The sequence below is a fragment of the Bubalus bubalis genome, chromosome X, assembly GCF_019923935.1.
Source record: "Bubalus bubalis isolate 160015118507 breed Murrah chromosome X, NDDB_SH_1, whole genome shotgun sequence".
Classification (NCBI taxonomy): Eukaryota; Metazoa; Chordata; class Mammalia; order Artiodactyla; family Bovidae; genus Bubalus; species Bubalus bubalis.
The window spans coordinates 105,884,456-105,907,616 of record NC_059181.1 but is presented as its reverse complement, the minus strand read 5'-3'; the positions used below and the strand labels follow the sequence as shown (position 1 = coordinate 105,907,616).

The following is a 23,161-nucleotide window of genomic DNA, read 5'->3' as shown; positions in this document are numbered from 1 at the left end:
GGGAATCCAAATTGGAAAAGAAGAAGTAAAACTCTCACTGTTTGCAGGTGACATGATCCTCTACATAGAAAACACTAAAGACTCCACCAGAGAAGTACTAGAGCTAATCAATGAGTATAGTAAAGTTGCAGGATATAAAATCAACACACAGAAATCCCTTGTATTCCTATACACTAATAATGAGAAAACAGAAAGAGAAATTAAGGAAACAATTCCATTCACCATTGCAATGAAAAGAATAAAATACTTAGGAATATATCTACCTAAAGAAACTAAAGACCTATATATATAGAAAACTATAAAACACTGGCAAAAGAAATCAAAGAGGACACTAATAGATGGAGAAATATACCATGTTCATGGATCAAAAGAATCAATATAGTGAAAATGAGTATACTACCCAAAGCAATCTATAGATTCAGTGCAATCCCTATCAAGCTACCAACGGTATTTTTCACAGAGCTAGAACAAATAATTTCACAATTTGTATGCAAATACATATAAAAAACCTCAAATAACCAAAGCAATCTTGAGAAAGAAGAATGGAACTGGAGGAATCAATTAAACCTTTTATAAAAATATTTTTTATTAGGAATTCTCTAGCCATCTTGTGGACTCTGTGCTCTTACTGCCAAGGGCCTGGGTTCAATCCCTGGATGGGGAAGTAAGATCCTACAAGCTGCACAGTGTGGACAAAAAAAAAAAGTTAAAAAAAACTTTATTGAAATGTTTGTGAAAAAACATTTAAAAATTTATTGAAATATAATTTTTAAAATTATTGAAATATAATTAACCAACAACACTGTTATAGTTACAAGTGCACAGAGTGAATGAAGTCACTCAGTCGTGTCCAACTCTTTGCAAACCCATGGACTGTAGCCTACCAGGCTCCTCTGTCCATGGGATTTTACAGGCAAGAGTACTAGAGTGGGTTGCCATTTCCCTCTCCAGTGTACAACCTAGTGCCAAATGAATGAACAAATGAAAATATACTCAACATCTCTAATCATTAAGGAAATGCAAATCAAAACTTTGAGATATTACCTCACACCTATCAAAGTCTCTCAATCGTGTCCGACTCTTTGCGACCCCATGGACTGTAGCCTACCAGGCTTCTCAGTCCATGGAATTTTCCAGGCAAGCATACTGGAGTGGGTTGCCATTTCCTTCTCCAGGGAATCTTCCCGACCCAGGTATCGAACCCGGGTCTCCCACATTGTAGGCAGACGCTTTACCCACTGAGCCACCAGGGAAGTCCTACCTATCAGAATAGCTATTATCAAAAAGGCCATTAATAACAAGTGTTGGTGAGGATGTGGAGAAATAGAGAATCTCCTGCACTGTTCTGTGTGTGCTAAGTCACTTCAGTCATGTCCAGCTCTTTGTGATCCCATGGATTGTAGCCCCCCAGGCTCCTCTGTCCATGGAATTCTCTGGCGAGAATACTAGAGTGGGTTGCCATTTCCTTCTCCAGGGGATCATCCTGACCCAGGGATCGAACCCAGGTCTCCTGCATTGGCAGGCAGATTCTTTACCATCTGAGCCACCAGAGAAGCCCTTGGGGAAGATTACTCAGCAATAAAAAAGAATGAAATCTTGCTATTTGTGACTACATGGATGGACCAAAGGGCATTAAGTGAGATAAATCAGACAGAGAAAGGCAAATACTGTATCATTTCATTTATATATGGAATCTAAAAAACAAAACAAATGAACAAAAATAATAACACAGAAACAAAGCTGTAGAAAAAGAGAACAAACAGGTGATTGCCAGAGGGGAGCGAGGTTGAGGGATGAGTGAAATAGTTGAGGGCAACTGAAAGGTACAGATCTCCAGTTACAAAATAAATGAGTCACAGGGATGAAATGTACAGCATGGGGAAGAGAGTCAATAACAGTGTAATAATCTGTATTGTGATAGATGGCAATTAGACTTGCTGTAATCATCTTGGAATGTAAAGAAATACAGAATCACTATGTTGTGCACTTGGATTGTACATGTAATGACATATGTCCATTATAGTAGTATCATATGGTATCATATGTCATATAATGTCATATATCATATAGTATCATATAGTATGATATATATGTCATAGTATATCCTTCCCTCTTCTACCCTCTGGCAAGCACTGTCTTTTAAATTGTCTCCATAGTTTTGGCAGAATGTCTTTTCCAGAATGTCAAATAGTATGTAGCCTTTTCATATTGGCTTCTTCCACTTGTACTGTGTATTTAAGCTTCCTCCATGTTTTTGATGGCTTGATAGCCTATTTCGTTTTAGGGCTGAATAATAGTTTGTTGTCTAGATGGACCGAAGTTTATTTATCCATTAACCTACTAAAAGATACCAATTTCACTGCTTGATAATTATAAAAATATTGTAAGAAGATTTAAAGTCTTTTCAGACAGCTTTATCTGTATTTTAAATTTGTATGGGTGAGTTACTTTCTTCATCCAGTTTAACTTTTACTTTCTAAGCATCAAGAGTAAAAGAGAGAGAAAAGAACATTATAAACAAAACTCTTCCTACTCAAAATAAACCTGCACTTCCCAATCAAATGAAAAAAGAAAGAAAGACAACTAACAAATTCAACAGTTAAACCATGAAGCAAGGTCATTTGTAACATTGATAACTTTAAATATTGATATACATGGTGTTCACTTTAAGTATGAGTATAGGTATTTAACATGGATAATTGTTACTTTGCTCATAACTTTTAATTTACAATTGCAGAAGTTAAAAAAAAAGTTAAAAGCATAATAGAAATTTTCTATCAATTCAGTTCAGTCGCTCAGTCATGTCTGACTCTTGGTGACCCCATGGACTGCAGCATGCCAGTCCTCCCTGTCCATCACCAACTCCCGGAGCTTGCTCAAACTCATGTCCATCGAGTCGGTGATGCCATCCAACCATCTCATCCTCTGTTGTCCCCTTGATCTTTCCCAGCATCAGGGTCTTTTTCAATGAGTCAGTTTTTTGCATCAGGTGGCCAAAGTATTGGAGTTTCAGCATCAGTCCTTCCAATGGATATTCAGGACTGATTTCATTCAGGATTGACTGGTTTCATATCCTTGCAGTCCAAGGGACTCTCAAGAGTTTTCTCCAACACCACAGTTCAAAAGCATCAATTCTTTGGCATTCAGTTTTCTTTCTAGTCCAACTCTCACATCCCTACACAAGTACTGGAAAAACCATAGCTTTGACTAGATGGAAATTTGTTGGCATTTTTTCTGTATTTTAATAGAAAATATATTTAATTTATTATTTACATATATGCACATTTCCATAAGCAATGTGTATGATTTTTGCAGTTTTTCTTTTGTATGTTTGTTGTGAATATATACATGTACATCAAATATGATTATATGGACTTGTCATTTGATTATTTTTCTTTTTTTAGTAATTAATTTTTGTCATCTTTTATAAAAGTAATGGTGTGCAACAAATTTGAAACTTTTTATCAAGTCCTTTACCCCAGATAATTTTAGGAGCACTGGTATAGATGTGACACCAAGAAAATTATGCTATGGTTAAGTTAATAAGGGGATGACAAAGGATGACATGGTTGGATGGCATCACTGACTCAATGGACATGAGTTTGAGAAAACTCCAGGAGTTGGTGACAGGGAGGCCTGGCGGGCTGCAGTCCATGGGGTTGCAAAGAGTCCGACACAACTGAGTGACTGAACTGAACTGAATTGAAGTTAATAACAGATCAAGAGACAAAGCAGTTGATTAAGTCATGTGTCCTCCTAGTGTCATTTTCCTGTGATAGGATTTTCTATAGAAGATAAATGCTCTCACTTCTTTTTCAGGAACTCTGATCAAAGAAAGGACACAGACCTTGCACAAATTCGTACTACTGTTTGCTGTATTTGATGAAGGTTAGTGATCTGCAATCCAATTTTGGTCTGCTGAAAGAAATGAAATAGACTAATGTAACATGGTACTTGAGCATGAGGGCTGTGAATGGAATGATGTAGATAGGGATGAAAATGAAAGCCAAGAACAAAATGCCCGCAGACTTCCATGGGCAGCTATGAAGTAAGAAGAGAGAGGAGCTGGGTAACAGATGGCCTTGTCTCTCATTAAATCTGTCAACAAAGACTTTTCACTTTCCTTTTTTGCTCATGTAGAAGGAAAGGAAAGCTTAATGATTTGATCAAGGCGGGAGAGGTACAAGCTTGGGTTCTAGAGCACACACTCTTCCCACAGTCCCAGGGCAAGGCTACTTTATGTGGAAGCCGGTGGGTGGAAGCGGGTGGGTGGAAGTGGGTGGAGCTCTCCACGCAGGAGCACTTGCTGATCCAGTGGGTGAGCCACGTCTCTGCTCCGGGCGCCCAGTGCCTTCTTGCGGTGAGTGACCTGTGCACCTTCTCCCAGCTGAGTTGAGGTGCAGCAGTTTTGCACAAGTAACTCTGGTCTGAAGGACGGGAAGGGGCAAGGCCTCTGCCCCCCACAGCGTCTCTTGTATGTAATTTTTTTTTGTTTGCTTGTTAGTTTTAGTTAAACTTCATGTGTGCTAAGTCGCTTCAGTCATGTCCGACTCTTGGCGACCCCATGGATTGTAGCCCACCAGGTTCTTCTGTCTGTGGGATTCTCCAGGCAAGAATACTGGAGCAGGTTGCCTTTTCCTCTTCCAGGGGACCTTCCTAACCCAGGGATCGAATCCGTCTCCTGCTTTGTCAGGCAGGTTCTTTCCTGCAGAGCCACTAGGGAAGCCCTTGGTGAAACTTGGGGTGCATTTATTTACTTTTCCACACATCACCAATCATGGACACAAGTGGCTGAGGCATCTGTCTCTACTCAGGAAAACAGCACAATTGAGTGGCTATCACATCTTATGGAGAATTTCAGTCTTTGGTCACAGCATTTAAGAGCTCCTGGTTTTGGTCCTACAAGCCCTTTTGAAGTGACCTATTGCTTTATTTTCTCAATGCCTCCTCTTTAAAAGAAAATTTTTACTGCAAATCATATATATTTAAGGTGTATGAAATGATTTTAGATAAATATAGATAGAGAAATGATTACTACAGTCAAGTTAACCTGTCTGGCCGCATAGTTATCATTTTTGTGTGAGATCTATTCCCTGAGCTTATTTCTGGTGTTCAATGTAGTTTGCTCATCGTGCTGTACATTAGATCCCCAGAACTTGTTTGTCTTAAAAGTGAAAGGTTGTCCCATTGGACCAACATCTCCCCATTTCCCAAAACCCTTGCAGTCACCCTTATCTTCTGTGTTTCTGTGAGTATGCTTTTTCTTATCTTCATCTCTTACTTTTTAAATAACTTTAGCAAGTTACTTAACCCCTCTGTGTCTCAGTTTCCTCCATTTTAAAGTTGAAATAATATCTACTTTTTCATAGGATAGTTGTGAGGATTGACTGATTTCAATTCAGTAACACGGGACCTTGCTTCCCTATAGCTCAGTTGGTAAAGAATCCACCTGCAATGTGGGTGACCCAGGTTCAATTCCTGGGTTGGGATGATCCCCTGGAGAAGGAATAGGCTACCCACTCCAGTATTCCTGGGCTTCCCTTGTGGCTCAGTTGGTAAAGAATCTGCTCGCAATGCGGGAGACCTGGGTTCAATCCTTGGGTTGGGAAGATCCTCTGGAGAAGGGAAAGGCTACTCACTCCAGTATTCTGGCTTGGAGAATTCCAAGGACAAGTCCATGGGGTCACAAAGAGTTGGACACAACTGAGCGACACTTTTCTGAGGACACACTCTCACTTCACTTTCACTTTTCAGGACATAAGGTGGTGTTAGTACTTCTGCTTTCTTCTCCTCCTGATAGAATCGTTCTATTATCACCTTCTCTCTCCTCTGGATCTTCCTACACTGCCATCTTCTGAACTGAGACCCCTATCACCTCTCCCCCAACTAGTCTTCTTGTCTTTTTGTGCCCCCAACACTTTGTTCTTACTGTAGCAGCCAAAGGGAGCTTACTGAAATGTGAATCTGATCTTGTCACACCAGTCTTTAAAATCCTTCAGTTTCACAAGGCAAAATGGAAACTTCTTTACACAATAATATGTGGCCTCATCCCCGATGACCTGTCTAGCTTTGTTTTGCTCCTCTTGCTGTCTCACCATTCCCATTGCAACCACACTGAACACATTTTGTGTTACACCCACACATGCTATGCTTTTTCTAGCATTCAGGCCTTTGCTCATGCCATTTCCTTGGCCTGGAAAGCGTGTCTCCAGCTTCATGTCAAGTAAGTTTCCACTCCTTCTAGCCTCTGTTAGATGCTTCTTTATGTATTTCCACAGCACTTGAGCTTCCTGCTTATCACACTAAACCATACTGATCTTCTTTACCTCCTGTTCCTTTCTCTTCAAGCAGAGTGAAGTGCCTTCTCTTCTCTGGTCCCATAATACTCTGTTCTTATCTCTTATATTTCACTCTTCATTCTTTGTAATAATGGTCCACGTCTCTGTCTATTTGAGCTACATTGTAAGCACCTTGAAGGCATAGGCTGTGTCTACTTCTTTGTCATCAGTGCTAGTGCTCAGTGTGCTGTGCTGTGCTCAGTCACTCAGTCATGTCTGACTCTGCAATCCCATGGACTGTTGCCCATTAGTCTCAGTCCATGGGATTCTCCAGGCAAGAGTACTGGAGTGGCTTGACATTTCCTCCTCCAGGGGATCTTCCCGACTCAGGGATTAAACCCGCGTCTCTTGCATCTCCTGCATTGTCAAGGGGATTCTTTACCACTGAGCCACCTGGGAAGCCCTAATGCTCAGTAGTACTCAGTAAACATGTTTGACTGAATGAACACATGAGTGGATGACCGGATAAATGAACTTATGAGAGTTCACCAAAGGTTCGGTGCTTCAGAAAGTTTGTCTTTTGTATAGAAGGGCAACCTCAGTTCAGTGCAGTCACTTAGTCGTGTCCAACTCTGTGATCCCATGGACTGCAGCATGCCAGGGTTCCCTGTCCATCACCAACTCCCTGAGTTTACTCAAATTCATGTCCATTGAGTCTATGATGCCATCCAACCATCTCATCCTCTGTTGTCCCCTTCTCCTCCTGCCTTCAATCTTTCCCAGCATCAGGGTCTTTTCTAATGAGTCAGTTCTTGAGGGCAACCTCAAGGCACTGCTAATAATAATATTTCTGCTTCTTTCACTTTTATTAATTTCAGTGACAAGGTTGGGAAGGTTTCCTGTCCATGGGCTTTCATTATTACAGACTGGATGAAGCAAGTAGGACAGGGACAGGTACTGGCAGCCTTTTCTTAGGAGGATTTTCATGTTCTCCCTCTAACATAAGTCAACCAGTGAATAGAAGTCATCATGATACAAACTAACCAATATTCTCCCTTCTCCTAGTGATCATTTGTCATTATTCCCTTCTACCTACTGTCATGGATAAATATAGACAGATAGCATCAGTCCGAGCAATAAGGGTCTGCCTTTTGGTAATTGTCTTCTCCCTTTTGCCTACTGACTTTGAGGGCAAGTCATCTCCGCTGACAAAAAAGATGTGAGCCTTATTTGCCTGATGGGAGGGAGGGAAGGGGAAAGGGAGGGTCAGTCATGAGACAGACACTTAACTGGCCCTCTGTTTCTGTCCTTTCTCAACAGGGAAAAGTTGGCACTCGGGAAAAAATGAGTCCTTGACACGTGTTATGGATTCTGCACCTGCACTGCACACCATCAATGGCTATATAAACAGGTCTCTGCCAGGTATGTACAGCCTGCTCAAGAATCCTCAGGATCTTCTACATTCACCACCAGAGATCTCTTCTCCAGTTGTCCTCAGATATTGAATTCTGGCCTCTGGGGGATCTTATGGTACGGTGACCAGTCCTTCTCGCAGTCATCAAAAAATTAAGGACTGCTAGTGTATACAGTGTGTACAAACATGAGTTTGGGTAAACTCAGGAGCTGGTGATGGACAGGGAGGCCTGGTGAGCTGCGGTTCGTGGGGTCACAAAGAGTCGGACATGACTGAGTGACTGAACTGAACTGAAGTGTATACAGTGGCTCAGATGATAAAGTGCCTACCCCAAATGCAGGAGACCTGGGTTCGATCCCTGGGTTGGGAAGATCACCTGAAGAAAGCAATGGCCACCCACTCCAGTACTCTTGCCTAGAATACCCCATGGATGGAGGAGCCTGGTGAGCTACAGTCCATGGGGTCGCAAAGACTCAGACACGGCTGAGTGACTTCACTTTCTTTTCTTTTCTTAGTGTATACAGAGCTTACCGATTTCTCTTTTCCTTTCTAAGTGGGCATCCAAGGATGAACAGATACTTGAAGGAAAGCCTGAAACACAAAGACAATATGCAAGATAAGCAAAGTAAATTAGATAATGCATGAACCCATGGAGATGCTGGGAGAGAGGTGCCTGGAGAGAGCATGGAAGCTCTGAGCCCTTCCCCAGGCCTTGCCCTATATGTCACTTCCCTCTGGATGTTCCTGAGTTACATCCTTGTAGAATAAACAGATCCTCTAGTAAGTTTACAAAAGTAATAATAGGATTATATGAAAAAGAAACAATCAGAATAAGAAAGTGAAGTTGCTCAGTCATGTCCGACTCTTTGCGACCCCATGGACTGTAGCCTACCAGGCTCCTTTCCATGGAATTTTCCAGGCAAGAATATTGGAGTGGGTTGCCATTTCCTTCTCCAACATGCTTACAAAATTAAGAATATACTTCTTAAAATACAAACTTAATTGAAACAAGGTTTTTGTTGTTGTTCAGTCACTAAGTCATATCAGACTCCTTGTGATCCCGTGAACTGCAGCATACCAGGCTTCCCTGTCCTTCAGTGTCTCCTGGAGTTTGCTCAAACTCATGTCCATCGAGTCAGTGATGCTATCTAACCATCTCATCCTGTCACCCCCTTCTTCTCCTGCCCTCAGTCTTTCCCAGTGTTAGGGTCTTTTCCAATGAGTCAGCTCTTCCCATCAGTTGGCCAAAGTATTGGAACTTCAGCATCAGTCCTTCCAAAGAATATTCAAGGTTGATTTCCTTTAGGATGGACTGGTTTGATCTTGCTGTCCAAGGGACTTTCAAAGAGTCTTTTCCAGCACTGAAATTTGAAAACATGAATTCTTCGGTGCTCAGCCTTCTTTATGGTCCAACTCTCACATCCATACATGTCTTCTGGAAAAACCATAGCTTTGACTAAACAGACCTTTGCTGGCAAAGTGATGTCTCTGCATCCTAATACACTGTCTGGTTTGTCATAGCTTTTCTTCCAAGGAGCAAGCATCTTTTAATTTCATGTCTGCAGTCACCATCTGCAGTGATTTTGGGGCCCAAGAAAATAAAATCTTTCCCTGTTTCCATTTTCTTCCCATCTATTTGCCATGAAGTGATGGGACTGGGTGCCATGATCTTAGTTTTTATAAAATACTCTGGACAGTGCTTGATGTTATGCAAGTGATCAGTAAATATTGCAGTTATTAATGATATTCAACAATTCTGTAATTAATATGCAAGACTTCAGGTTTAGAAAAGAAATTAACTTTCAAAACATATAAGTCCCTGCTCTCATATATCACATAAATTGCCTCTCTGTGCATAAGTTTCCTCTCCTTTAAGGAAGGGATGACAATTATAGTTTCTTCATTCATAATATAGGGTTGAAAGTGAAGTCGCTCAATTGTGTCCGACTCTTTGCGACCCTGTGGGCTGTAGCCTACCACGCTCCTCCATCCATGGGATGTTCCAGGCAAGAATACTGGAGTGGGTTGCCATTTCCTTCTCCAGAGGATCTTCCCAACCCAGGGATAGAACCTGGGTCTCCTACATTGTAGGCAGATGCTTTACTGTCTGAGCTACCAGGGAAATATTGGGAGTTCAAACTTGTAAAATATCCTGAACAGTGCTTGATATTATGCAAGTGCTCAGTAAATATTACAGTTATTAATGATATTGCCATAACTGGTGTTAGGTTGGATGTGAGAAGTGAGAGTAGGGACAAGAATAACTCTCACTTGCAGAATTGAATCCAGGCTTGTATTAATACCATTCACTGAAATAAGGAACTCTGGAAGAAGATGAGGTGGTAAAGACGAAAAATATGTTTTTATACCTGTGTGTTTCCTGAGGAATCCAGGTGAAGATGTTGAGAAGGTGATTGTGCAAGTCTGGAGTTCTGGGAGAACAGGGGAGTTATCAGCATATGAATGATCATTAATCCTGTGAGATTGAATGATATTATTCAGGGAGAAAATTTGTTTAACAAAAGAATAATTAGGCTAGGGATGAGCCCTGAGGTCATCTACCATTTAATGGATGGGTAAAGAGGAGCTGTCACAGAGTGAAACAAAAGAAGGAGCGATCTAAGCCTTAGGAATGCTTTTGAACTGTGGTGTTGGAGAAGACTCTTGAGAGTCCCTTGGACTGCAAGGAGATCCAACCAGTCCATTCTAAAGGAGATCAGTCCTGGGTGTTCATTGGAAGGATTGATGTTGAAGTTGAAACTCCAATACTTTGGCCACCTGATGCGAAGAGCTGACTCATTTGAAAAGACCCTGATGCTGGGAAAGATTGAAGGCAGGAGGACAAGGGGATGACAGAGGATGAGATGGTTGGATAGCATCACCGACTCAATGGACATGAGTTTGGGTAAACTCCAGGAGTTGGTGATGGACAGGGAGGCCTGGTGTGCTGCGGTTCATAGGGTTGCAAAGAGTAGGACACAACTGAGCGACTGAACTGAACTGAAGCCTTAGGTAAACAAAAGTCTGTTGGCACAGAGGCCATGGGAAAACAGAATTTCAAGAAGGAATGAATGGTTAACAGATGCAGATGAAGACTGAAAACGATCCATTGGATTCAGAAGCACAACAGTCATTGATGACTTTAGCAAGAGCTGTTAGTTTGAGAGTACCCCCGTGTCCTTGGAAAGTTGGGTTTCAAGTCAAGATAATAAAAATTTGTACACAGAGTTTGTTCATCCTATCCTAGAAAGTGTTTTCCATTTCAGATTCTCTGCTTCTTGGCTCTAGTTATGTTATTCTTACTTTCCAGGTCTGATTGGATGCCATAAGAAATCAGTCTATTGGCACGTGATTGGAATGGGCACCACCCCGGAAGTGCACTCAATTTTCCTCGAGGGCCACACATTTCTCGTGAGGAACCATCGCCAGGCTTCCTTGGAGATCTCACCAATAACTTTCCTTACCGCTCAGACAGTCCTGATGGACTGTGGCCAGTTTCTACTGTTTTGTCGTATCTCTTCCCACCAACATGGTAATGTCTATAGATCTTAAAAAACGAGTATTAGAAATATCCAGCTCTTCTTTTAAATATTTCACCTTGAATATAAGGGGGCTTGATTATTAGTAAATAGGACTTGGGGGTTTACCTGTGATCAAGGGAAGGGAAATGGTTTAGTGAAGAATGAGGTGGCAAATGTGAGGAGGAGAGTATGTTGTTGTTTACTAAAGCCTACTTAATGTTGTTTTCCCAACATTAAGTAGGCTTCAGTACTATGGAGAGAGCAATTTGGGGTCATGGAATCTAGGATGTAATCCTAAAGGCTCCAGGATGTCAGTAATGATGCCCCAATATATAACAAATACAAAAGGATATTGTGGTGCTCCATATGAGACACCAGACAACTGGTATACAAGGAGGCACGCTGTAGATACTCGGTCAGAGATGAGAGACATCAGGAGAAACAACATGGGAGTGGAAGTTGGTAAACACACGTGAGGCACCACGTGAAGCTTTCAAGGATGACTTGACTTTGCAAAGGGTCAAAGATCCTATCTAAGGAAGTTGGGACGATGGTACCTACGGTTGCAAATTATCGTTAATGTGAGTGAGCTCATTTGTAGCTATAGGCTATGAAAACTCATGTTACATGATCAGCTCGTCCCCATTTTTCTTCTTGTATATTTACTCTGCTAACTCTTAATCTTGGATCAGTCTAACAACTCTCTTTGTCTCCTCCTCTATTGTGGCCATTGAGAGCTATTGGAAAGAAATGTTGGGGAGGCCTGATCTTTCATGATGAACAGCACTTGTTATTCCTGTCAATCTAGTATTAACCTTCCCCTCAGGTTCCTTTGTTGCCCTGAAAAAGAGATTTGATCTTGCACTTTTTCCCACTTATTTTCTGTGAGTGACTTTGTTTCTAGTCCTCTGTAGTGATGAAACATAGGAACCTCTTTTCCTGATATGTTACATAATAATTATGGGATTTTTGACAAGATAAAATGTGTCATACCGGACAAGTAACAGAAAGTCGATCCTATAGGCACACAGGGAAAGGTCATTTACTTGTATGCAGGCTGCTCATGACCTAGTTTGAAGCCTGATTCTGTTTAAGAAGAGTTTGTTTTATGTTCTCTTTCTTTTTCTTATTCTTTTGACCCTTCTTTATGCTGATTTTAATCCTTGTTTTTCAGAAAAAAAAACAAGGATTTGTCTTTTTGGAACTCATACAAAATCCTTCATTTTTAGATCTAGACTGAATTTTGTTTAAGGCCACATGAATCCACACTAGGTGCTTGCTGCTCCTGAAATCTGCCTTGTTCCCCATCACCCAGTAAATAGGTCTCCTTTCTTAGAATTTTTATTCAAAGCTGTCCTATGGCATTAGATAGGGGAGGGATTATTATTATTTACATTTTATAAAGCATGCAAATGAGATTAAGATTGCTTAATAGACTTGCTCTAAGGCTTACAGCTAGCCACAGTTGGACATGCTCTTAAAATATATAATGTATTTCCTTAATTCTAAGCTGAACCTTTTCATATTTTTATTAACTTTGGATATGTCTTAAAATTTATATCTATACTATGATTTTTCTTGACAAGCTACTAAATCTATGGTTTGTATCACAATTCAATGGACTATATATAAAAATTATTAGGTAACTGTAGGGGTGGGGAATTAGTCTGACCTAGGTTTCCAAAAGCTGAAAATATGCAATTCCTCAGGCCTTCTTATTTACAATTTGAGAGTTGGGAAGTGATAGGCTCAGAGCCAGTTCCAGAAGGGAAAGAAAAGCAAATGAGGAAATCTTGAAACAGGAGTCAAACATAGATTGGAGGAGAGTCGGGCAGAAGGGAAATGGTGAGTGCAAAGACCACAGGAAGAAACCCGAAAGTACCAGCTATAGGGAAGGTAAAACATATAGGAGGTTAGAACCCTTAGGAGAAGGCCTTAAAGGCATAAGAGAAAACAAAGTCAGAAGAGTTGAGGCCAGAAAACCTCATTGAACCTCACGTTGGTTTTGTCTGACTTCAGATGGTATGGAAGCTTATGTCAAAGTAGATAGTTGCCCAGAGGAACCCCGACTATGGATGAAAAATAACCAAGAAGAAGATTATGATGATGGTTTGGATGACTCTGACATGGATGTGGTCAGGTTTGATGGCGACAGTGCGCCTCCCTTTATCCAAATGCGCTCAGTTGCAAAGAAGCATCCTAAAACCTGGGTCCACTACATTGCTGCTGAAGAGGATGACTGGGACTATGCCCCCTCGGTCCTCACCTCCAGTGACAGGTAAGGAACTTTTGGCTCTTGGTGTTATCTCTTCCCCATAATCCAAAAGTTCTTCCCAGTTTCTCAAAACAGCAAACCCTTAAGCCATGTGTAGGGTTAGGTACAGGCAAGTGTGAAGTCGCTCAGTCATGTCCACTCTTTGGGACCCTATGGACTGTAGCCTACCAGGCTCCTCTGTTCATGGGATTTTTCAGGCAAGAGTACTGGAGTGGGTTGCCATTTCCTTCTCCAGGGGATCTTCCTGACCCAGGGATCGAACCCAGGTCTCCTGCATTGTAGGCAGATGCTTTACCTTCTGAGGCACAGGGGAAGTCCTCTCTCCGGCTCAGCAGACCAAAAGCATTAACATATTTCAGAAATTCCCACCAGGGATACCTAGATTTTTCTCACCCTTCCTTGATGAAATCATATCAGCTGTTTTAAAGTTGGATTTTAGCAACCTGTCCTTTACCTGGCATGCTTCATTCCAACGTCTTATCTTTTTGTGTCTCATACAGAAGTTATAAAAGTCTGTATCTGAACCATGGTCCTCAGCGGATTGGTAGGAAGTACAGAAAAGTACGATTTATAGCTTACACAGATGGAACATTTAAGACTCGTGAAGCTATTCAGCATGAATCAGGGATCCTGGGGCCTTTACTTTATGGAGAAGTTGGAGACACACTTTTGGTAAGTTGAAGAAAAGATATAAGCTTGGGTAAGAAGACAAAGGCTGGAGAGTTGTGAGTTTTCTGCAACTTCCTGTTTCAGCCTCATGTTCAATGGGCATCATCTTTTAAAATGTATAAATATTACACAAATAAATGTAAATTATAAATTTGTTTTAAAATATTCATACATAGGAAACAAAATTAATGCCACCCATTAAACCTGCCACTCCATTGAAATACTCATTGCTTAAACTTTCATACATATCCTTCTACAACTTTTTCCACTAGTTATATAGTACAGGAATCAGCAGATTAAGGGCTGTGAGCCAAATTTGTCTCATAGTCTACTTTTGGAGAACCTGTGAACGTAGAAGGATTTTACATTTTTGAGAGCTATAAGGAAAAGAATGGGGCTTCCCAGGTGGTGCTAGTGGTAAAGAACCCATCTGCCAATGCAAGAGACATAAGAGATGTGGGTTTGATCCCTGGTAGGAAGATCCCCTGGAGAAGGAAATGGAAACCACTCTAGTATTCTTGCCTGGAGAATCCCCATGGACAGAGGAGCCTGGCGGGCTCCAGTCCATGGGGTTGCACAGAATCAGACATGACTAAAGTAACTCAGCAAGGAAAAAAACAACAAGGATATGTAACAGAGAGTAGATATAGCCCAGAAAACCTAGAGCATTTACTATCTACCCATCCCTTTCCAGAAAACATTTCATGACCCTTGATGGAAGATATTAGTAACACTTATGCTGCAGAGAACAATGGTTTAAAAAAAGCAGGGATATTTTTTCACAATCAGTTTACAGATAGATGGTCATGTCAATGAGGGAAAAAAATGCACAACCTAAAAAGTGGAGAGTTACATTTTATTAAGTCACCATTCTTAGAACTTGGGCTGGGGAGACAGCATCTCAAATAACTTTGAGAGAACTCTTCTGAGGAGGGGAGCCATGATATATAGGAATCTTTGCAACAAAGACTTCCATGGTGGCTCAGATAGTAAAGCATCTGCCTATGATGCAGGAGACCCGGGTTCGATTCCTGGGAGGGGAAGATCCCTTGGAGAAGGAAATGGCAACCCACCCCAGTACTCTTGCCTGGAAAATCCCATGGACAGAGGAGCCTGGTGGGCTACAGTCCATGGGGTTGCAAAGAGTCGGACATGACTGAACGACTTCTCTTTCTTTCTTTCTCTTTCTTTCTTTCTTTCTTTTTCTTTTTCTTTCTTTCTTTCTTTCTCTTTCTTTCTTTCATTCTTTCTTTCTTTCCAGCAAGAGGCAGGTAGTCAGACTGTCAAAAGATTTATTGCTAATTAAAGACAACTAGATATGTCAAGTTGAGGAATTTAGGGCTTTTCTGTGCATGGGAAGATCCCAGAGTGTGCTCAGTGAAATCATTCCTTTGATCTGCACCTCAGGTATCTGGGGCCAGGATCCTGTGTTTTCACATCCTGAGTTTCCTCAACCTGCACCACTGGGGGTGGCTTCAGTTTGCTGACCACTAGATGGCAGGCATTCCTTGTTTCCAGCCTAAGTACCCCAAGGTCTCACTGTTGAGGGTGACTGCAATTGCTGATGACTGCAACATCCGTTGATTACTGATATGGCAGGCAGCATTCCTTTTTTTTTTTTTTTTCTTTTTTTAAATTATGAAAGTATGATAACGCATTTACAGGAGACTTGGGAAATACATATACTTCCTCTATATATTGCAATTATTTTTTAAGTAGGTAAATGAAGATTTTAGTTGGCGTTTCAATACCAAACTCTCAAAAATTAATAAAATGAATATACAGAGAAGGAGAAACATATAGTAGACCTGAAAGGCACTGTGAACCAATTCAACATAATTGAAGTTTATACAATTTTTCACACAACAGTAGCATACGAATTCTATTCAAGTCCCTATAGACTATAAACTAGGAGACCCTGGAAGATATCTAGGGACATAAAGCAAGGTGTAAAAATTTAATGGTCTAAAGATATTGAAATCATAGAGTCTGTTCTCTTATCACCGTGAAATTTTGTTAGAAATGGCCATCTTTTGCTTATATATTTGTAAAAGGCTTTATGTATTACAGATATTAGCACATTATTATTTATCTTTCATGTATTTTTCTCAGTCTGTCACTTGTACTTTAACTCCTTTATGATGCCTTTTTCCCTATAAAGATTTTCAGTTTTAATATAGTCAAGATCTTTTTATCAGTCTTTACATTTATATTTTTCTGAATATTTTTTGTTTATGTTTTCTTCCTAGGAGCATCTTCACTACCCCTAAGAGATGATAAAAATAGTCTACTATATTTTATTCTTTTTGTGTTTACAGTTTTATTTTTATAATAAGCATTCTAATTGTTCTGGAAGTTACTTTTGGGTATAGAGCATAGTGTCAAATAAGGATTTCTGCAAGTGACAGCAATTTGGCCCAATCAACCTTTCTTCACTAATTGAAAAATGCCTTTTTTATTATATGCATGCATGCTTAGTGGTGTCTGACTCTTTGCGAACCCATGCACTGTAGCCCACCAGGCTCTTCTGTCCATGGGATTTCCCAGGCAAGAATACTGGAGTGGGTAGCCATTCCCTTCTCTAGGGGATCTTCCTGACCCAGGGATCAAACCCAGGTCTCCTGCATCGCAGGCAGATTCTTTACCACTGAGCCACCTGGTAAGTTCTTTTGATTATATACTAAAATGCTGAAATCTGTTCTCTTTAACTGATCTGTTACTATACTGTTTTAATGACTACAATCTTGTAATATGTTCTGATATTTGTAGGGCACATCTTTCTTCATTGCCCTTCTTTAAAATTTTAGTTAGCTATTATTGTACATTTTTCTTTTTGAATTTTATTTACCTGTTTTTAATTAGTAAAAGTGACTCAAAAGGCAAAAAAGTGTATGCAAAACAAAAGGAAACTTACCTTCCTCCCAGACTTCTAGTACCCTAGTCTGAGCTGCAATTATTGCTGTCAGTTTTTCATATTCCCTTTCAGGAATAATGTAAGTTATACAAAGACATGTATAAACTATATATACTACATTCCATGGGGTTGCAAAGAATCTGAAACAACTGAGCAACTAAGACTACACCAATACATGTGCATATATTTCACACAAAAACAGAAGCATGATGTAGATTGTTCTGTGCAAGTGTGTTCAGTCCCTTACTTGTGTCTGACTCTTTTCAACTACATGGACTGTAGCCCACTAGGCTCCTCTGCCCATGGAATTTTCCAAGCAAGAACGCTGGAGTGGATTGCCATTTCCTCCTCCAGGGGATGCTTCCAACCAAGGGATTGAACCCATGTCTCCTGTGGCTCCTGAACTGACAGGTGGATTCTTTACTACTGAGCCACCTGGGAAGTCCCTGAAAATTGTTCTGTACCTTGATTTAAAAAGTTTAACAATATATCTTGGATATCGTTTCATATCAAGATATATAAGTCTACCTCAGTTCAGTTCAGTTGCTTAGTTGTGTCAGACTCTGCAACCCCATGGAATGCAGCATGTCAGGCTTCCCTGTCCATCACCAACTCCCAGAGCTTGCTCAAACTCATGTCCGTTGAGTCAGTGATGCCATCCAACCATCTCATTCTCTGTCGTCCCCTTCTCCTCCTGCCTTCAATCTTTCTCAACATCAGAATCTTTTCCAATGAGTCAGTTATTTGCCTCAGGTGACCAGAGTATTGGAGCTTCAGCTTTAGCATCAGTCCTTCCGGTAAATAGTCAGGATTGATTTCCTTTAGGATTGACTGGTTTGATCTCCTTGGAGGGACTCTCAGGAGTCTTCTCCAACACTATAGTTCAAAAGCATCAATTCTTTGGCACTCAGCTTTCTTTATGGTCCAACTCTCACATCCATACATGACTACTGGAAAAACCATAGCTTTGGCTAGAAAGACCTTTGTTGGCAAAGTAATGTCTCTGCTTTTTAATATGCTGTCTAGGTTTGTCATAGCTTTTCTTCCAAGAAGCAAGCATCTTCTAATTTCATGGCTACAGTCACCATCAGCAGTGATTCTGGAGCCCAAAAAAATAAAATCTGTTACTGTTTCCATTGTTTCCCATCTATTTGCCATGAAGTGATGGGACTGGATGCCATGATCTTAGTTTTTTGAATGTTGAATTTTAAGCCAGCTTTTTTACTCTCTTCTTTCACTTTCATCAAGAGTCTTTTTAGTTCCTCTTCAATTTCTGCTGTAAGGGTGGTTTCATCTGCATATATGAGCTTATTGATATTTCTCCTGGCAATCTTGATTCCAGCTTGTGTTTCATTCAACCCGGCATTTCGTGTTGGTGAACCTTATTCTTTCATTTCTCTGTGTTGTGAACTTACATATGCTGAATCCTGTGAGGCTTTTCTGTTAATGTGAAAACTGGAGGATTATTTTTTACATTGTATACAGAAATTATCAAATTTATTCAGAAGTAGTGAGAATAGTAAAATAAACTTCCTTGAATCCATCACTCAGCTTCACCATTTATCAACAAATGGCTAATCTCATTTCATCTATAAACCAACTAGGTCTAAGACATCTATGGATCAGGCCACCCAACTCCAATAGAATACATATTCTTCTCAAATGAACACAAAACATTCTCCAGGATAGACTATATATACATTAGGCCATGAAACAAGTCTCAAAATTTTAAAGAAAACTAAAGTCCAAAATTTCTTGTGAACATAATTGCAAAAATCCTCCACAACACATTATTAAACCAAATCTAGCAACACTTTTAAAAGATCATATACCATAATCAAGTGAGATTTATCTCAGTAATGTAGGGATGATTAAAATATGAAAATTAGTACAGCTCAACATATTAATGAACAAAGGACAAAAATCATATAATAGGTGAAGAAAGAGGGCTTGGCGAAATCCATTACCCATTCATGATAGACAAAACTCTTAGTAAACTAGTAAAACAATGCAAGATCCTTAACTTAATGAATAACATTTAAGGAAAATTTATAATTTGGTGAAAGACTAAATGTTTTCCCTTTGAAATTAGGAACAAGTTAAGATGTCCACTCTTGCTATATTTATTTAACACTGTTGTTGTCATTGTTCAGTTGCTCAGTCATGTCCAAGTCTTTGTGACCCCATGGGCTGTAGCCAGAGGCTCCTCTGTCCATGGAATTTCCCAGGCAAGAATACTGGAGTGGGTTGCCATTTCCTTTTCCAGGAGATCTTCCTGACCCAGGGATTGAACCCATGTCTCCTGCGTCTTTGCATTGGCATGCAGATTCTTTACCACTGAGTCATGGGGGGAAGCCCATTTAACACTGTACTGGCAGCCAATGCAGTAAAGCAAAAAAAAAAAAAAAAAAAAGGAGTTACAGGCATTTAGATTGGAAAGAAAGAAGTAATACTGTATTTGCTGATGATACAATCTTTTATGTAGAAAATCCTAAAGAATCTACTAAAAAGTTTTAGTTCAGTTCAGTCACTCAGTCGTGTCTGACTCTTTGCAACCCCATGGACTGTAGCACGCCAGGCCTCCCTGTCCATCGCCAACTCCCGGAGTTTACTCAAACTCATGTCCATTGAGTCAGTGATGCCATCCAACTGTCTCATCCTCTGTCGTCCCCTTCTCCTCCTGCCTTCAATCTTCCCAGCATCAGTGTCTTTTCAATGAGTCAGCTCTTCAGTGTCTTTTCACATGAGTCAGCTCTTCTCCTCAGGTGGCCAAAGTATTTGAGTTTCAGCTTCAGCATCAGTCCTTCCAGTGAATATTCAGGACTGATTTCCTTGACGATGAACTGGTTGGATCTCCTTGCAGTCCAAGAGACTCTCAAGAGTTTTCTCCAACACCACAGTTCAAAAGCATCAATTCTCCAGTGCTCGGCTTTCGTTATGATCCAACTCTCACATCCATACATGACTACTGAAAAAACCATAGCTTTGACTAAACGGACATTTGTTGGCAAAGTAATGTCTCTGCTTTTTAATATGCTGTCTAGGTTGGTCATAACTTTTCTTCCAAGGAGCAAGCATCTTTTTTTTTTAATTTTATTTTATTTTTAAACTTTACAATATTGTATTAGTTTTGCCAAATATCGAAATGAATCAGCCACAGGTATACCTGTGTTCCCCATCCTGAACCCTCCTCCCTCCTCCCTCCCCATACCCTCCCTCTGGGTCGTCCCAGTGCACCAGCCCCAAGCATCCAGTATCGTGCATCGAACCTGGAACTAATAAACAAGCACAGCAAGGTTACGAGATACAAGATCTATATTAAAAATAAGTTGTATTTCTTTACACTTCAATGAAAAATCTGCAAAGAAAATTAGGAAAGCTTTCATTCATGATAACATAAAAAGAATGAAATAACTTGGGATAAATTTAACAAAAATGGCATAAGACTTGGACACTGAAAACTGAAAAAATGTATTGTAAAAAACTATAAAAATGTGAAAAATATATTGTAAAAAATTGTAAAGTGAAAAATGCAAAAATTGTTACTGAGATAATTTTTAAATATCTAAATAAATGGATAAACATATAATATTTATAGATTGAAAGAGCCACTTACTTTTAAGGCTCTTCCAAATTTATCTATAGATCTAATTAAATCCCTATCAAAATCCCAACTGTCTTTTTTGCATAAATTGACAAGCTGATCCTAAAATACAGATGAAATTGCATAGGTCCCCTAATAGACAAATGAATCTTGGGGAAAAAGAAAAAACGAAGTTTGAGGACTCATACTTCAATTTCAAAACTTACCACAAAGCTACAGTAATCATGAAAGAGTGGTACCAGCATAAGGTTAGATATGTAGATCAACGGAAAACAATTGAGAGTCCAGAAATAAACCTACGTATCTATGGAGACTCGACTTTTTATTGAAGTATAGTTGATTTACAATATTAAGATATGTTAATTTCAGTATAGCGATTCAGTGTTTTTGCATAGTATACTCCATTATAGGTTATCACAAATATTGGGCATAATTTCCTGTTGTTGTTGTGTTAAGTCACCAAGTTGTATCCAATGTTTTGTGACCCCAGGGACTGTAGCACACCAGGCTTCCCTGTCCTTCAAAATCTCCTGAGGTTTGCCCTAGCTAATGTCCATTGAGTCAGTGATGCCATCCAACTATCTCATCCTGTGTCATCCCCTTTTTCTGCCTTTAATCCTTCCCAGCATCAGGGTCTTTTCTAATGAGTTGGCTCTTCTCATCAGATAGCCAAACTATTGGAGATTCAGCTTCAGCATCAGTCCTTCCAATGAATATTCAGGACTGATTTCCTTTAAGATTGACTGGTTTGATTTTCTTGCAGTCCAAGGGACTCTCAAGAGTCTTCTCCAACACCACAGTTCAAAAGCATCAATTCTTCGGCGCTCAGCTTTTGTTATGGTCCAACTCTCACATCCATACATGACTACTGGAAAAACCATAGCTTTGGCTATACAGGCCTTTGTCAGCAAAGTAATGTCTCTGCTTTTTAATATGCTGTCTGGGTTGGTCATAGCTTTTCTCCAAGGGGCAAGCATCTTTTAATTTTGGGGCTGCAGTCACCATCTGCAGTGGTTTTGGAGCCCAGGAAAATAAAGTCTGTCACTGTTTCCATTGTTCCCCCATCTTTTTGCCATGAAGTGATGGTACTGGATGCCATGATCTTAGTTTTTGTAATATTTAGTTTTAATCTGGCTTTTTCACTCTCCTTCTTCACCCTCATCAAGAGGTTCTTTAGTTCCTCCTTACTTTCTGCCATTAGAGTGGTATACAGTAAATCTTTGTTGCTTATCTGTGTATCTTATGTATCATACTTTTTATCTGTTAATCCCATTTATCCCCCTTTTCCTCTCTCCTTTTTGATAACTTTAAGCTAGTTTTCTATGAGTGAATCTGTTTCTGTTTTGTAAATACAGTCATTTGTGTCATATTTTATATTCCACATGTAAGTGATAAATGGTATTTGTCTTTGTCTGATTTACTTCATTTAGTACGATAATCTCTGGGTTCATCCATGTTGCTGCAAATGGCATTATTTCATTCTTTTTTACAGCTGAGAAATATTACATGAGCCTGGTGCTGAGAAAGATTGAAGGCAAAAGGAGAAAGGAGTGACAGAGGATCAGATGGTTAGATGGCATCACCAACTCAATGGACATGAGTTTGAGCAAATTCTAGGAAGTAGTGGAGGACAAAGGAGCCTGGTGTGCTACAGTCCATGGGTCCCATAGAGTCAGATATGATTTAGTGACTGAATAGCAACAATATTGCATGGTATATATGTACCACATCTTTTTTATCCATTCATCTGTCGATGGACATTTGGGTTGTTTCATGCCTTGGGTTTTGTAAATAGTGCTGCAAAGAACATTGCGGCGCATGTATCTTTTAAAATTAGAGTTTTCATCTTTTCTCGATATATCCCCAAAAATGGGGTTGCTAGATCATATGGTAGCTCTATTTTAGTTTTTTAAAGGAACTTCCAAACTGTTTTCTATAGTGGCTGCACCAATTTACATTCCCACCAACAGTGTAAGAAGTGACCGTTTGACTTTTCACAAATGTCCCAAGACCAATTAATGGGGAAAGAATACTGGAACAACTGCATACCCACATGCAGAAGAAAGAGATTTGACCCCTTCTTCATACCATACTAAAAGTAGATCAAAGATATAAATGTAAGAGCTAAAACTATGAAACCCTTAGAAGAAAATACAGGAGTAAATGTTTGTAACCTTGGATTACACAATAGTTTCTTAGGTATGACATCAAAAGCAACAAGCAACAAAAGATAAAAGATTGGAGTTAATCACAATTAAAAACTTCTGTGCCTCAAAGACACCAACCCGAGAGTGAAAAGACAACTCATGGAATAGGAGAAAATAATTACAAATCATATATCTGATGAAAAGAATAGTATCCAGAACATATAAAGGACTTTTACAGCTGAATAATAAAAAGGCAAATAATCCAACTAAAAAATAATAATCCTGGGTCCTTTAGTATTTGTATAGACATTTCTCCAAAGATAATGTACAAAGAAGTGA

At 39.8% G+C, this 23,161-nt stretch overlaps 1 protein-coding gene and 1 non-coding gene across 5 annotated transcripts in view; one reads left to right on the top strand and one right to left on the bottom strand.

Annotated features, from left to right (window-relative positions):
• F8 (coagulation factor VIII) overlaps positions 1-23,161 on the top strand; it is a 146,788-nt gene that overhangs the window by 33,204 nt on the left and 90,423 nt on the right. For all 4 annotated transcript variants that reach the window (XM_025276850.3, XM_025276848.3, XM_006060854.4 and 1 more), the window contains 5 exons: positions 3,820-3,888; positions 7,599-7,700; positions 11,003-11,224; positions 13,233-13,491; positions 13,989-14,160. In XM_025276850.3, the coding sequence (XP_025132635.2) occupies positions 3,820-3,888; positions 7,599-7,700; positions 11,003-11,224; positions 13,233-13,491; positions 13,989-14,160 (824 nt within the window). The remainder of the gene's footprint in view (positions 1-3,819; positions 3,889-7,598; positions 7,701-11,002; positions 11,225-13,232; positions 13,492-13,988; positions 14,161-23,161) is intronic.
• Positions 4,799-4,923, bottom strand: LOC112582409. The gene has a single exon (XR_003106946.2). It is a non-coding gene; the product is annotated as a small nucleolar RNA SNORA25 (small nucleolar RNA).